Source organism: Daktulosphaira vitifoliae, unplaced genomic scaffold, assembly GCF_025091365.1.
Source record: "Daktulosphaira vitifoliae isolate Bord-2020 unplaced genomic scaffold, ASM2509136v1 Scaffold_3, whole genome shotgun sequence".
Lineage (NCBI taxonomy): Eukaryota > Metazoa > Arthropoda > Insecta > Hemiptera > Phylloxeridae > Daktulosphaira > Daktulosphaira vitifoliae.
Window position 1 is genome coordinate 2,017,941 of NW_026099574.1, and position 15,683 is coordinate 2,033,623.

Below are 15,683 nucleotides of genomic sequence, written 5' to 3' on the forward strand. Positions count from 1 at the left end.
TTTGTCATAAGCCAATCAAGTAGAACGATTACATGATTAATGTATAAAATTTTGATTTATATTGTCTGCCTCATTAAGTAAAACCAATATACAAATAAATAATTAATGTTTTTATAATAATCTGTCTTTTTTTAGCCGCTAATTATTTTATATTTACTATATATTTATCATAATAGTTAAACTCTTTCAGCCGTGACTTTTATGCCAATAATACTATTTTATTACCATAGCAATAACTTATTTGTTCGTGATAAAATTAGATATTATAAATTAATTTGTAAAAATGTCACAAGTCAGATTTCAGTTTAATTTACTATATTACTAGTTTCTTACTTAAAACAGAATTATAGGCATGCAAATCAGAGATAATGGTATAAATTATTTACAGGGAAGAGTTAAATACATATATTCTCAGTCCAATATTTGTATTAAAATTTGATTTTAAATAAAAAATATTCATAGTGGGAATTTAACTCCTTTTCTCTGATATAAACTAAAATTTTATGATAAAATGTCTTACGTTTACAGGACTCTATAGCTTTCAATCAGTTTATGTATAAACTTAGGTTTTATACTTCGAATTTATGCACATTTTCATTACTTCATTACCTGATATAGTACAAAATAAATTCTATATAAATTAATCATTAGTAGTTTTATCATTGAGGATATCAACATACATATTAAAAATCTCAATTTTAAAGAAAATTCAACTTATTTTTCTTTTATATAGCACAAAAAGCATCTGCAAAATTTTTTCATGAAGGGAGAGGGTAAATATTTTAAATCCAGCATATATGGATGGGTGACTAGAGTCTTCGGCCAAATAACCTCTCTATATGGATGCCTTTTATAATCGTAACAAGAAGGAGCTTAGCAGCCATATTAATTAAAGAATTACCTTCTCGAAAAATTATATGTTGTCATATACCTATAATGTATTTTTCAGGATAAAGAAAAGATATAATTAGCTTCCTCAAAAATGTTATTCTAATAGGTGCCAATAGGCCCATATATATGATCCTAGTAGAAAAAAAAATTAAAAATAATAGACTTTTTGGTAATTGAATGTATTATTTATAAATTAAAAGTCTCTTTAAATTTAATAAATAATTTTATTATTCTATAATAAAACAATGCTCCTTATTCTGGCATTCATAATATAATTTAATATAAATCCATTTTAGCTTCGATGCGAAGCTGAGAAGGTATTGGTTTTACTAAGATGTGTTTATTTTTTTTTTATTTTTATTTTTTTTTTTGTGTCTAATTAAATAGGAGTAATGTTGATAAATTAACAATTAAAAGTCAACAAATAATTTATTTATCTATGCCCAGAAGACAATTTACAGTAAAATAGATTTACGATATATGTATATATAAGTGCAACAACCAAATTATTAGTTACAATACGTATTCATTAACTATTAAAAAACGAAAACAATAAATGATAATAATAAACAATTATGATTAAGAATTTAATTTAAGATTTTTAAATTCTTTAAATAATAATAAAGCTTTATCATAAACTTAATACTATCTAAACTATGAACAAGATATCAACGTTACAATCATTACAACTACTTAACAACATTCGGTTAATTGGCTCATGGAAGCTATAATTTTGACTGTGATGATCAATTAAAATTAAAATTTATGTATAATGATTTATTAAATGAATACATGGTACATTTAGACCATTTTTAAATAGGTATATTAAATATTTATATGAACTAATAAATATGAGGAATCAATATTTCATTTTAACAGATCAAAAATAAATTTTAAGTCGAAGTATCTTCATCGATCAGTTAAGGCAAGTAGATGAAAATAAGAGAGCATACCTTTAAATCTAGGTTGCCACAGTTATCCTTATAAGCTAGTCATGTTATATATTTTTTGCACAATTCAAATTATGGTTACCAGTCCCAATTTTGATGTATTCCATAAAATGCTACCATACTCTAATATAAACAAATCAAAGAATAGAATAAAAATTATATTTTTAATTATCTCCATTTATTTTTAGCTTCTATACACATTGTTCTATTTACGTTGTGCATAAACGTAAATATGATTGACAATTCATATTGGGCGGGAAGACAGTCTGTCTTTTCAATTTACATTTTTTCACAATCAGAAAATCCTTTTGTCTTTGACCCTCGTATTATAATTAAAATTAATATACAATAGAACTTTGATTAGACAAAACTCAAGGGAAATGACTTTTTTTTCGACTTATAGAGATTTCAAGTTATTAAGGTTTTAGGGGAAAAAATTCGACATAATGAGTTTTCAGAACTTATAAGAACATTATTTTTACAACACTTTACCACACAGAAGTAACTAGTTTTCCCATTGTCAGTTTTAAATTTAATGAAGTTATAAAACATTTACTTTTTCGATGCAATAATTAACGCAATAAAAGCAATCAATTCAAATTGCCATAGTTAATTTGTCTAAATATATAGGCAAATCGCTGTAAAAAAACCACAATAATTTATAACTAACTATAAATAATATCTTTGAGTTATCTATAGTTTTTCTTTCAAGTGATCGAGGTTTTTTCAAGGGAATAGAATTTTTTCACCTTAACGAGGATTTCGACTTATCAAGGTTCAACTTATCGAAGTTCTACTGTAAATATATACAGAATTATATAGCATGATCTGATAACTCTTATAACTTTTGATATAACTAACATTTAACTGTAATGTTTATTTTTAATAATTTATGAATTTTTAGATTATGATTAAATCATATTTTTTATTATTTGCATCCAATAAGAAAAAAATATATTTTTTATAATTTGTAATTCTTTGAAAATAGTTAATTTTTAGATTTTTTATTACGAAAAACTTTGATGGATCGATAACAACTTTAGAATAAATACTAATTAAGTTACAATAATTTCGATACATAGATTAGGTATATATTGTGGGTGGAGTATGCATCTTAAGGATATAATGCGTCAGTAAGAGTTGTACCACCGGCGCTATTAACTTAGACTATATGTTAAAATATTTGTAACTCAATAATTATGTATCTTCTGACCGAAAATAATTTACGAAAAGGGCTAAACAATAACTATTTAGAAATTTTGGAAAAATAATATATATGCTGTTTTAGTATTAAAAACAAATAATAAAGAATATAATTTTAACGTAGTCTAAAAATTCATATTTTTTTTTATTTCAATGAAATATTTAATATATCAAAAGTTATTTCTTATAACTTTTATTGTCAGAACATGCTGGTCCATTCTATATATTTTAGTAATACCTAATTAACAATATGATTGAATTTAACTTTCTATTTTTTTACTGTCTCAAAGTATCTCATATTAAAAACCTAAAATACTAGGAAATATTTGATAGGAAATAGTTTGCAGGTATGAAATATAAATTTAATAACTAATATTTTAAAAGTACCTTCTCCAAACATTATAAAGTTAGAAGTAACAAAAATAAAATCTATGACCTTCACCGTCAACTCATTTCAAGGATTTTTGTTTAATAATCAATTGGATGAAGTAACCAAAATTTTCTTATTATGAAGAAAATATTTACATTAAATTTTTTATCAATATGGTATAAATAATTATATAACTATTAATGAATTAAAATTAAATTATGATTTATGGTATTTACCGTTAAAGTTAGTATTTATTTCGTATTCATACTTTTTATTTAAATTTTTTCAACGAATTTTCGGTATTTTTTTTTTTTTTTTTATTATACTAGTTTATTATTCCCTTGACTTATCGGAGTTTACCTTTATATAGGACTAGGACAATTGTAAAGTCCTTACAGAATAATAATTAGAAACAAGTAAATAAAAATATAATAATATTTGATTTTAAACATGTTCTCATAAGTGTTGTGTGATTATTATTATTATACAGCGATTGTTTAAACAGATAGATTAGACATAGCGAATGACCGTCAACGATTTATAATTGATAATTGTTAGAAGACAATAATTTAAATCCGTCATTGCACTGACATGCCATGAATAATACATATTACAATAAAAACATTAACAGTTATCTGTGCTAGACATCAAAGCGGCAGTTATTATATAGCCTTTACAGATTTTTAAATAAACAAATCACTTGGATATTAAGTAATAATTTATAAATTAGTTGTTTCCTTTTCAATTTCATTTGCTATTTTTCAAAAGCTTCTTAATTGTACAACGCAACAAAACTAGTTCCTTAAAGTTGTAGGAAGGCTGTGAATAAGTTAATTACCTATCTGAGGGTCAGGTCTTCGATGTGTCCCACATTTTTATACACGTAGTGCTGTGCACCTACCGCTGAGCACAAGGTCATATCAAGAGTGAACTTACGTGGACTTCAGAATACCACCTAATTTACATTAGGGAAATATTTTAGGTTTAAAAATTATCTTCAATAGCGATTTCGCTGATTAAGTGCATAATCATTGTCGCTCTCGGGAAACACCGGACATGTTAAATTCAAGGTCAAAGTGTTATAATCATCTTTCCGAAGATACGAATAAAGCTACAACTGTTCTCATTGTTCTTTTGACTCGAGTAAACGATTATGTTTTAATTTACTGGCAAATTTTTTTATTAACTTTTATTGGACTATAATGTACAAAAGCGTGTTAATTATTAAATATTGCGCGTCAGTTAGAGGGGAAGTGGATAATTTTGAAAATCAATCGCTGTCTTTAACCTTCACCGGTTGGGCTCACCTATAAAACGGCGGGCCGTATCTTAACGCTGGTCCAGTCACTCCCAAACGTTAAAACAGGGCGGCCGAATCACAAATTACTGCAGCACAGCCATCGTAGTATTGCGACTGTAGGTAGTACATTGTAGTGTTATAGCCGCCAAGTAAAGGATTTTTGTTCAAATATGCCCGCCGCGGCCGCCGAATACATGCCAGTGGCTGCTGAACTAATGCAGGTTTTAAATGCCGCTAATAAAACTCAATATTTGGATGACGGTGTTCAGAAAGTTTGTAATGATATCACAAATACCACTACCACCGAAGCTGAATGCGATTATAAGAGTGCACCAGATAGAGCAAAACACGAAGCTTTTGTTCAAGATGCAGTGCGCGTGATGCTGGAACAGGCCGTCTTTCGAGGTACTGATCGTCGGCGTCCGGTACTTGAATGGAAGAGTCCAGATGAACTACGCAAAGTATATGATTTCCGTTTACAACGAGTCGGTACCACTCATGACCATTTATTACGTCTCATTGAGGGTGCTATCGAGCACAGTGTTAAAACTGGTCATCCATATTTCATCAATCAGTTATTTTCTAGGTAAGTAAATTTATCAAACATCATTGTTGAATTAGGGTATAAATATTGCACAATAAGTACTGATTTACGGTATCAATTTTTAGTGTCGATCCATATGGCTTGGTAGGTCAGTGGCTTACAGATGCTTTGAACCCAAGTGTATATACTTTTGAAGTAGCACCAGTAATGACTATCATGGAAGAAACAGTACTGTTGGAAATGAGGAAATTTCTTGGATATCCGGATGGTAAGGGCGATGGTATATTCTGTCCTGGTGGTTCTATTGCTAACGGATACGCCATCAACTGCGCCAGATTTCACGCTTTTCCTGAAGTTAAGGTTAAAAAACTTTATTTTGATTCTGATTTATAGTAAAAATATAATAATATTTCTTCTATTGTGGGATTTTAGTCAAAAGGTATGCATGGATTGCCCAGATTAGTAGTTTATACTTCGACAGATGCTCATTATTCCATAAAAAAATTATGTGCCTTTGAAGGTATCGGTTCAGAAAATGTGTATGGAATTAAGACGGACGCTAAAGGTAAAATGGACGTTAGTCACTTAAAACAACAAATTCAAAAAACATTACAAGAAAATGCCGTTCCTTTAATGGTATCAGCTACAGCAGGTAAATTGTAAAGCATTTTGTTTTAAACTTAAATTCGGTGTAAAACACAGGACAAATTTGAAGAGTACAAAATTTTAAACAAAGTTAATGTAAAAATAATTTTTGCACAACATATTCATTGTTATTTTTGATTAACAAGTCTTATAACAATAAAAATCAAATAAAATACTAATACTTCAAGTAATTTGAATATTAATGATAACGTATAAGTAACATAGTAAAAGTTCAGTATAATATCTATTACGCGTTTATGATACGATATAAGAGAAAGTAACAACGGAAGACCTCATAACTTCTATTGCACCAATAAACATTATAACTAATCAACCGTCATATCATTAATGATAATTGTTATTACAACGATATTAAAATGGTTTGTTTTTAATAAACTAGTGAATAACTTTCTATGATTAGTGTTTTCATTTATAAACACGTTGTAAGTTTTTTGAAGTAAAACATATTTATTTGTTATACAATAGGTACAACAGTATTGGGAGCTTTCGATCCAATAGCAGAAATAGCTGATGTTTGTCACGAGTACGGTATTTGGTTACATGTAGACGCAGCTTGGGGAGGTGGGGCCCTAGTGTCCAAGAGACACAGGCAACTTTTGAGTGGTATTCATAGGTAATTTGACATACATGGATAAATTCATAAATCGTGAAATATAAATAGCAATACATTAAATTGTTAATAGAGCCGATTCCGTCACTTGGAATCCGCATAAAATGTTGACCGCACCTCAACAGTGTTCGACTTTCTTAACTAAACACGAACGAGTACTGACTGATAGCAACTCCAGTTGTGCTCAGTATTTATTCCAAAAGGATAAATTTTATGATACTTCTTATGATACTGGTGATAAACATATTCAATGTGGACGTCGTGCAGATGTGTTCAAATTTTGGTTTATGTGGAAAGCAAAGGTAAATAACTACAACGTTGTTATTGTAAATATTTTTGTGTTTGTTTTGACTACATTTGCTGTAATAACTTTTAGGGTACGGATGGCTTAGAAGCGCATGTTAATAAGAACTTTGAAAACGCCAAATACTTTACAGATAAAATTAGGAACAGGCCAGGATTCCAACTAGTGTTGGATGAGCCCGAGTATACCAACGTGACGTTCTGGTACGTTCCACCTAGTCTGAGACAGTCTCATGATAACGATGCAAATTTTAACAGTAAATTGCACCAAGTGGCACCTAAGATCAAAGAAAGAATGATGAAGGAAGGCTCTATGATGATCACTTATCAACCTATCAATGATTTGCCAAATTTCTTCCGGTTGGTATTACAAAACTCATCATTGACTCAGGAGGATATGAACTTTTTCATCTCTGAAATTGAACGTCTCGGTTCGGATTTATAAAAGGCTTTCACGGTTTGTTCCTATTTTATTTCACTGTTTTGTATATCATTTTGTAGTATTCAGTATTTTATTTTAGATAAGTAACATAAAAATTAAATGAGTTTAAAAAAGCTTGGAATTATGTATAGTAAATTATAATAATTTTATTATAGTAAATTTTATTTAAGCGAGCTAAAATAATGTCATGAACATAATAATAGTTATTATTTAATTATATCAATAAATACTTTTCTGTATATATTGTATAATTTATATTTGCACGAAAGAATTAATAAATTATAATATATTTTGTTTTTATATTGTATGTTTTATTCTTTTAATTTGTTTCTACATATATATGAAATAAATTTTTAGTATTGCATAATCCATTATTATAATTTGTACTATGATGTCATATAAAATATAATAAAACCAAGGTCTTAATATCTAATTGTAATATTTAAAATAACCATATCATATATGCAAGGTTTTATTTTTTTCTAGAGCATTTTATTTTATTTTCCTAAGAGGAACGATTTAATAATTAGTTCAAATTCCATTTTACTTTCATAAATACACCTCATAAGCTTTATAAACTTTTAAAATAATTCTTACAGAATTTGATATATTTGATTACAAATATTTCTAGGCATACAATCTGTTACTATTTAATAGTATTTAACATTTTAAAACGTTAGTTTATGTAAAGATTCTAATACTAAATATTTTGTATTTCCTTATATGATTAAATTAACCTTGTTCTTATTTAATGATTCAATTACTCCCGAATGTGTTAATTCGACCATCTGAAAGTGATAAATAAAATCATTCAACTTTTCATTTTATATATTTCAATATACATATTATTAGTAGTTAAGTTTGGACGACTTGTAAAAATTGAATTATTACATCATTATTTAGTGGATAGAGTACGTTTTAATTATTTTTGTAGTTACAATGAAACCCGGTAGAATAGTTTAAAACAACTAGTAACATTTTTTAAAGCCAAATTTCCGGAATTTTTTTAAATAGTTTTCTATATTATTTCTTATCATTATAGTTTGGTGCAATAGAGTAGCATTCATGTTCTCTTAGTTGGTCTGCTAAAATCTTTACGACTCTTTTATAAGTTAAGATATTTCTATATCACAATGATTTTTAGGAAACAATAATTTAGGATAATATTATAAATTTTATTTCTATTTGTATTGTGTTCATGAAAATAAATGAGCATTATTTAAATTATTTAAAAAAAAAATGTGCTATAGTAAAGTTATTATTTAAACTTATTGAGAACAATGACATTATTTTTCAAGGAAATTAAGTACAATGATTTTTATCATGTTTCTTCAGCTCGTTATAAAACAGTTGTCTTAATATAATTTTACTTAAATCGAAATCCAAACTTTAATGATTATACTTACTAATAGTTACGTATCTAGGAATTTATCTTGGGTGTTTTACTTAAGAAAAATTTTTTCATTCACTTTAAATAATATCTAAGTCACATAGTATTGTAAGAATTTAAGGTGTATGAACCCGGATTTTCCCTTTTTTTGGTAAGTACATCTTTGTTTATTTACATGTATGACAGTATGTTAAATAGGATACATTCAATAGGTTTTCATGATTGAGCTAATCCGATCTCCTGTTTTTTCTTCTTACTGTTTAGTGAGCAGTGGCATTATCAGAAAAGTTGTTAGGGTTTGTAGTTCTCCTTCCGAAAAGCGAGCAATTCTTAAACTACAGTCGTTATTGACCTTCTCTTTTTGTTTATTAAGTTCATTTTAGGTACGTTTAACAATTCCTAAAATTACATAATAAGAAATACATAATAAGAAATTAATAATATAATCAATAAATTAAAAAATAAAATGAATACTCTTACAGAAAAATTTGTCTGGTTATATTACTGATAGCGTTCAGCTCCATTTTAAGTATATTTCAAAATATATTAAATGATTTTACTTTTTAATTGAATTTTATACAAATGTATGCGATATTCTAAAAATAAATTTTTTATAAATGATAGTAGTATTGTGATATAATTTGTGTTACTAATTTATTGGTTAAATAAGAGATATATTTTCAACTTTTTTACATTGACAACTTTAAAAAAAATCATATCGAGGAGTTTTTGCCTTTAGTAAACATACTTTAGTAAATAAAAATTTAAATTTTATGTTTTCCTTGATGTAAAGTATAAAAATCTTTCATTGTAATTGTTCCTTGACACCTAAGCCATATGACGGCCGCTCGTGTACTACGGTTCCGGTTATGTGCATACGTTCGTTGTACAGCTGGTCGGCCTCATTGAGAAAAAATTTTTGAATTCTTTAACACTATAAAAAAGATTATTTATTTGATATCTGTTCTTAAGGCATCTCTTTAAAATTAATGATATGATTACTTATTAAAGTATTTCAATACTTTCTAGATTAATTCTGAATTAACACACGAAAAGTGTATTACGTGATAAATAATTTTTTTTTAGCTTCTCTATACATGTGTACATAATTATTTCTATTGCTAAACTTCTGTAGAAAGAATTCGGTAAAAATTTTATACAATAACACATATTTTTAATTTTGGTACAATTAAAAAGAGGAAATTATTTAGTACTTAATAGAATTATTTTGCTAGGTCAATACTTTTAAATAATCAGTGACACATTTATCATTACATTTCTTCGATTAATTTTTTAATTATTATTATTATTACTTGAAAAATTCACAGAAATATTGTAGTAAAACTTAATTTGACCTTATAGTTACATTTTAATTTAAATACATAGTATAAAACACAAAAAAAAAGTAAAAGTAAACGAAATTTATTAATGACTTGTTAAAATTGTTAAATAATTTATATTTCCTAATAAATTAGGAAATAGCATTTAATATTAATAAATATGAAATTCCTACGACAATGGCATAACAATGTAGCTTTAAATAAAAAAAATTGATTTATTTACAATTTAATCATTTTGTACTGGGAGGGAGAAATTATCATTCTCACTTTCTTTAATTTCACTCACGCGATTACATTTTATTGAACACAAATATAATCATAATAAAATACAATTAAAAAAAAAATCCTAACCAAGTTTAGATATAAATTAATTAAATATATATATATTTTTTAATTTTCACACGATATGCCTTATTAAAACATATAATACATATAGGATTTTAGGAAGCAATTGAACGATCAGTGTAACTAGACAATATTTAAGAGAATAGTAAACATTTTACTAAACGTGATCCTTTTAGATTAAGAATTTTTTTTTACATGCTTAACACATCATTGCTAAGTCAAAGCTTTTCTAAAAATGAGAAATGAGTAAAATAAAAGGCATTTTCTAGTTAACTGTATATTTTTTTTTTAGTTTTTTAGTGTCTAGATTTATAGACGAATTATAAAATTTAATACTTCATATATCGATATAATAATACTTATAAGTATAATAAATTTATCTTTTTTTTTTTTTAATAATATTTTAAAATTACTTCAAATATACCCTAATTATCTGCTAATATGCTTTGAAAACTTCACAAATTTTAACACTTCTATTTGGTAAATAGGTCAACCCATTGGCGTTAGGTATAAGTAGGGGATTTACTAGATATTTAGCAAAATTAAATGCAAATTTTATATAAAAATTTGATCACTTTGTACTTATGAATGTACCAGATAAAAGTATTTTGATAAAAATTCCATCCAAAAATATCTTATTATGAGTTATTCAATTTACAACAACTAAACAAAAATTTAATTAATTAAGACTGGAAAGATTAAAACAGAACAAAATATTAGTTTTTTTTTTAAATTTGAACACTTTAAAGATTATGGAATAGGATAATATAAATATAGATTTAGTTAGGTATTGATAAAATACTGCATTTATATTTTTATTGTTATATATATATATATATATTAAATTTTACAACCAACAGTATCTATAGGTATAAAATATTCACAAAAGAGATACAACACCAATTATTAATAATAATTTATGCATCTTCAAAATATTTTGCCTACACTTAATTCTAATACTTTTAAGAATCTATTATTCACGGTAAATAATGTCTTTCTGTATCTCTACGTGTTTAAAAATAGTTATTTGCAAATATAACATTTATAATATACACTCAATTCATATAATTATGGTAGGGAAACATACATTTTGTTACAGATGTCAAAAAAAATACACATTTTCAGTCTTTGATTATATACATAGCTGATTTTCATGTTCAATAAGAATAAATCTATAAATATACATTTCACAAAAGAAAAATATGATCTATTTTTATCAATAAAAATAGACAAACCTAAATGATTAAAAATTTAGAATTCAGTAATGAAAACTAATTTATTTGGTTAGTGGTAACAATCATTATTTAAATATATTGCAATATTTAATTAAGATAAATTGTTTTGGATATTATATGAATCATAGGATTGTTGTTCGCTTTTATTGATATACATAAATGTTAACATATTCTTAATTAAACTCTTATAATAAACAAAAATACTGTTTCTATTAAAATACTCCATAATAAAAAAAAATTGATTGCATGTGACATTAAAAATGAACTAGTAATCATATACAACTTTATCAATCGCAAATTGCATACAACAGTTATACTATGGCATAATCAATTTATTATTGGAAGCTAATCAGTATTATGTTCTTTAAATATAATAATAAATACTGATTTACTTGATGAGTAAACAAACATTGAAAATATAAGGGATCAAAGTAGTGTTTAGAAAAAAAAAAAATCATGCGATAAATTTAAAATAAATATTATTATTTATCGAGTAACTTGATAATTTTTAAAGTTTTTTTTTCAAAGAGAGCAATATTTATCAAAGGTTCCATAAACCGTTTCTAAGTATACGGTTTTATAAGTTCAAAATGTGTTGATTATTATTTTGTCTCTTTGATCCCTTTCGAATGAGGAGCTTTTTAAGTTTAATTACTTGTATACTAATATTTTATTTATTAAAACAAATATATTTTAAGTATAAATATGAAATTATAATTCTGAATAGGAGTAACTGGTCCAGTTATTAAAAAATGAAGGATTCGTTTATTTTTAATTTTAATTAATAATTTATTTTACCTAGTTAAATTGTTTAATTAATTTATAGAAACAGTAATTGCATATTATTAAATTTGTTTGATTTTCAACAACATTAAATAAAAAATTAATCTCTTAGATTAATTTGATTGAAAAAAACTAAATATATGATTTAATTGAAAGATACTTTATTTTCATAATTAGCTTTAGTAAGCTGGAAAGTCAAAAATTAAACAATATGGGAAGTGTTTATTTATTATTAAGTTTATGCAACTGGATCAGTTATTCTAAGTAAAATATTTTCAATGTTTAAACTGAAATATATTAGTTTTAATATTGGTATAACTTAATTTTAAATTTGCTACAGTAAATATATATTTTAAATCTCTAGAGTACTTATAGATCTTTTCTAGCAAATTCGTCACAACTACAAAACTAATATAATACAGTCATTGCATTTACTTCAATATTCATATTCCATAAATATCAATATATTCTATAATAATATATTTCATATTATTCTATATGAAATATAATGTCTAAAAATGTTTATATTGTTTTAAGGTAAAATAATTTCTAAAAATTAAATTCTTTCCGAGGTAAAATTTTTTATTTTTTAAATCATTGTATTGGTAAATTATACTGCACAACATCCAAATTTATAAGAGTCAATTTTATTGATAATTTTTTTGTTTTTATTTAAAGAATACTTAAATAAGAAAATATTATTATTTTAGAGTGTCATTGAAACTAAACGAAGACAAAGGACCAAGATCTAATAGGTAACATATGTTTTTAAATTACACATACTAACACAACTCTATAGGTTTGTGTTATTATGTGTAATTACAATATATTGTAATTCAAGAAAAGTTCAAACAAATAATTCTAAAATAATTAAAATCACCACTTACATTAAAGCCAAATTCTTTAATTAGATTTATTTTTAAATATTTATATAATTATTGATTAGTGATACACAACCTTGATAGTAAAATAAAAATGTATTTTTAGGATATATGATATGTGTATGGGCGTAACATTCGATTAATGCCAACACGAAACTTCTATAAACCATATATCACATAAATTAAAAATTGAACATGATAAAAAAATGGAAAATAAAAATTCACAAATTTTCCATTATTGTCACACGTTTTAAATCATAATGGATCATCTATCTAACAATTAAGCATGATGATAAATGTTCTCGTAGGTACTCCAACAGTTCAGGAGAAGCTCCTGCGCAATTTGTAAGTTCGAGTTCTTCTAAATTTCGCATTTGTATTAAACTTGATAAGCCACTAGATGTTAGTAAATGACATCCTAAAAAAAAGTAATTGTAATCAAATGACATCAACCATTTTTATATGCTAATGCTTACCGGCCAAGGATAGTATTCTTAAATGTCGCATACCGCATAAATGTTGAATACTGAAATTCCTTAACTGAGAACACCAACGTAGAAATAGGGCTTGTAGGCATATCATTGTCGATATGTATCCAATGCCAATATCAGTTATGTGTATACATCTAAAAATAAGTGTCGCAAACTTTATATTTTTTAGTAATGTGTAGGGCAGCCGATATTTTCGATATCCAAAAAAATAAAGAATACATTTAAAATACTAATTTAAACTAAAAAATCGTGTATACGTATTTCGAGAAGTATGTTACCATTGTCAACACAAAATACATACGGATACCGCGACCAAAATATACACCTCTATGTACCCCTATTGAATTTATCACCATGTAATCACATTTTACCAGTTTACATAAGTTCAATAATGATTTTTGCAGTGGGCCTAGATCCCAATTAATTAAATTATTCTTCTTTTTAAATATTTTTATTGCCTGTTTTATATTAAGTTCTTTGTAATAATTTACGTTTTTAGTAATATTTATGTTTTAATGGAATAAGTTTTGATAAAACTAATAAGAAAGAAGAAAAGGCGGAGGAAGAACATAAAAGAGAAGGAGGGATGTTGTTGGGTGTGATATGGGGACGACTGATGCAAGCGTGGATGATGTGGGAGATCGTGTCAAGTTTGAGTTTGGGATGGGGGTGGCCGGCCCCAAGTACTTGGGATTAAGGCGATGAATAATATTAGTTTTAATATACTTTCAAATTGGAGGTTAATTAAAATTTTTAAGAATTTTGGAATTAATTTTGTTACATCACAGAATAATAAGAGATTTATTAGGAAACCTCAAGATAAAATGGAAGAAGGAGAGAAAATTAGGCACTTATAAATTACAATATAAAATTTCTGATAAATGTTACATAGAACATGCAAAAATCAACATAAGGTTCAGGTTTAAAGAACACCTAGGAAAAATTAAGAATTCGATGAAACATCCGTGACTGAACATTTTCAAGCTTGGATAAGATTTAAAAATTTAAAAATATTTTATCAGTACTTTATTTTAAAAATGAGAAAAGTATAATTTACTGCCAGTATAGTGTTTAGACTGGGTAAAATCTTATTACCCACTTTTTCAGAGCTAGTTTTAGCACAATAAAAATTTTTACTTTCAAATTATGACAAAAAAAATTCATAAAATTGTTCAAAAAAAGGCCAATTTCCGCTAATGTAGGTCGTCCAAATTATAACCGGATCTATTCTGAATTTTAGTCCTGAGTATGTCTTTGATTACGTTTAATTTAGTTTGTTTATTCATGAATAAATAAACTAACTATAGGTTTTATTATTCATGACTTCCATTTTATTTTAGTCAATAAGTCTTCAGAGATCACATTAAATAATAAAAATATTTTTTGAAAATTATTAATAAACTTTGAAAGTAAAACTAGATATAATTTATTACTAAAAATGTTTAACTAATAATATTTAAATACCTATTTATTTTAATTTTACATATCTACTATATCTGTTAAGGAGTGGTTCAATGCATTTAGTAAATATATTTGTTTACCTGTCTAAAACTAGTTGCTCCAAGCCGACTAAGTCACACGCAATATACTCCAGTGCTGCATCGGTAACTCTAGGACACCATGACAAGTCCAGAATTTGTAATTTCGGAAGATTTTCTGCAATGAGCTCTATGCCGTCATCGGTAATTTTACTGCAACCCGAAAGACTCAATACTGTGAGATTGGGAAGAGAATGAACTGAAAGAATCCATAGTTATGAGAACGATTTTTAATTTATTTATTGTAACTTCGATATAAAGCTGAGAAGGTATTAATTTTACTATATTTTTATTCATTTGTTTTGTGTGTCTATCACTACTTTTTCTCAGCTCTCACAAGACCGATTTTTTTCAACAAAATGTTTAGATCACAAATCGTATCCTGTTGAAGACATTCTGCG

At 26.0% G+C, this 15,683-nt stretch overlaps 2 protein-coding genes and 1 long non-coding RNA gene across 5 annotated transcripts in view; 1 reads left to right on the forward strand and 2 right to left on the reverse strand.

Moving 5' to 3' along the window:
* Window positions 1-1,569: 1,569 nt before the first annotated feature.
* Window positions 1,570-9,616, reverse strand: LOC126901292 (uncharacterized). 3 transcript variants are annotated; one of them, XR_007703012.1, is made up of 3 exons: window positions 9,150-9,616; window positions 8,686-9,068; window positions 1,570-1,964 (listed from the first exon to the last, which is right to left on the reverse strand). It is a non-coding gene; the product is annotated as an uncharacterized LOC126901292 (long non-coding RNA). The 3 variants fall into 3 exon arrangements; XR_007703010.1 differs by lacking the exon at window positions 1,570-1,964 and adding an exon at window positions 7,919-8,067; XR_007703011.1 differs by lacking the exon at window positions 1,570-1,964 and having other exon boundaries at window positions 8,075-9,068; window positions 9,150-9,265; window positions 9,418-9,616.
* Window positions 4,736-7,579, forward strand: LOC126901282 (cysteine sulfinic acid decarboxylase). Its single transcript, XM_050677670.1, has 6 exons — window positions 4,736-5,300; window positions 5,384-5,618; window positions 5,691-5,910; window positions 6,390-6,537; window positions 6,608-6,836; window positions 6,911-7,579. Exons 1-6 carry the CDS (start codon window positions 4,885-4,887, stop codon window positions 7,280-7,282), a joined length of 1,620 nt encoding a protein of 539 aa, XP_050533627.1. The 5' UTR covers window positions 4,736-4,884; the 3' UTR covers window positions 7,283-7,579.
* Window positions 9,617-11,144: 1,528 nt separating the features above from the next.
* The window catches only part of LOC126901278 (TATA element modulatory factor-like), a 44,206-nt gene continuing 39,667 nt past the window's right edge, over window positions 11,145-15,683 (reverse strand). Inside the window, exons 20-22 of the mRNA XM_050677666.1 lie at window positions 15,286-15,481; window positions 13,730-13,878; window positions 11,145-13,671 (exon numbers count right to left, since the gene is read on the reverse strand). Coding sequence (XP_050533623.1) covers window positions 13,523-13,671; window positions 13,730-13,878; window positions 15,286-15,481 — 494 coding nt within the window. The 3' untranslated portion in view covers window positions 11,145-13,522. The remainder of the gene's footprint in view (window positions 13,672-13,729; window positions 13,879-15,285; window positions 15,482-15,683) is intronic.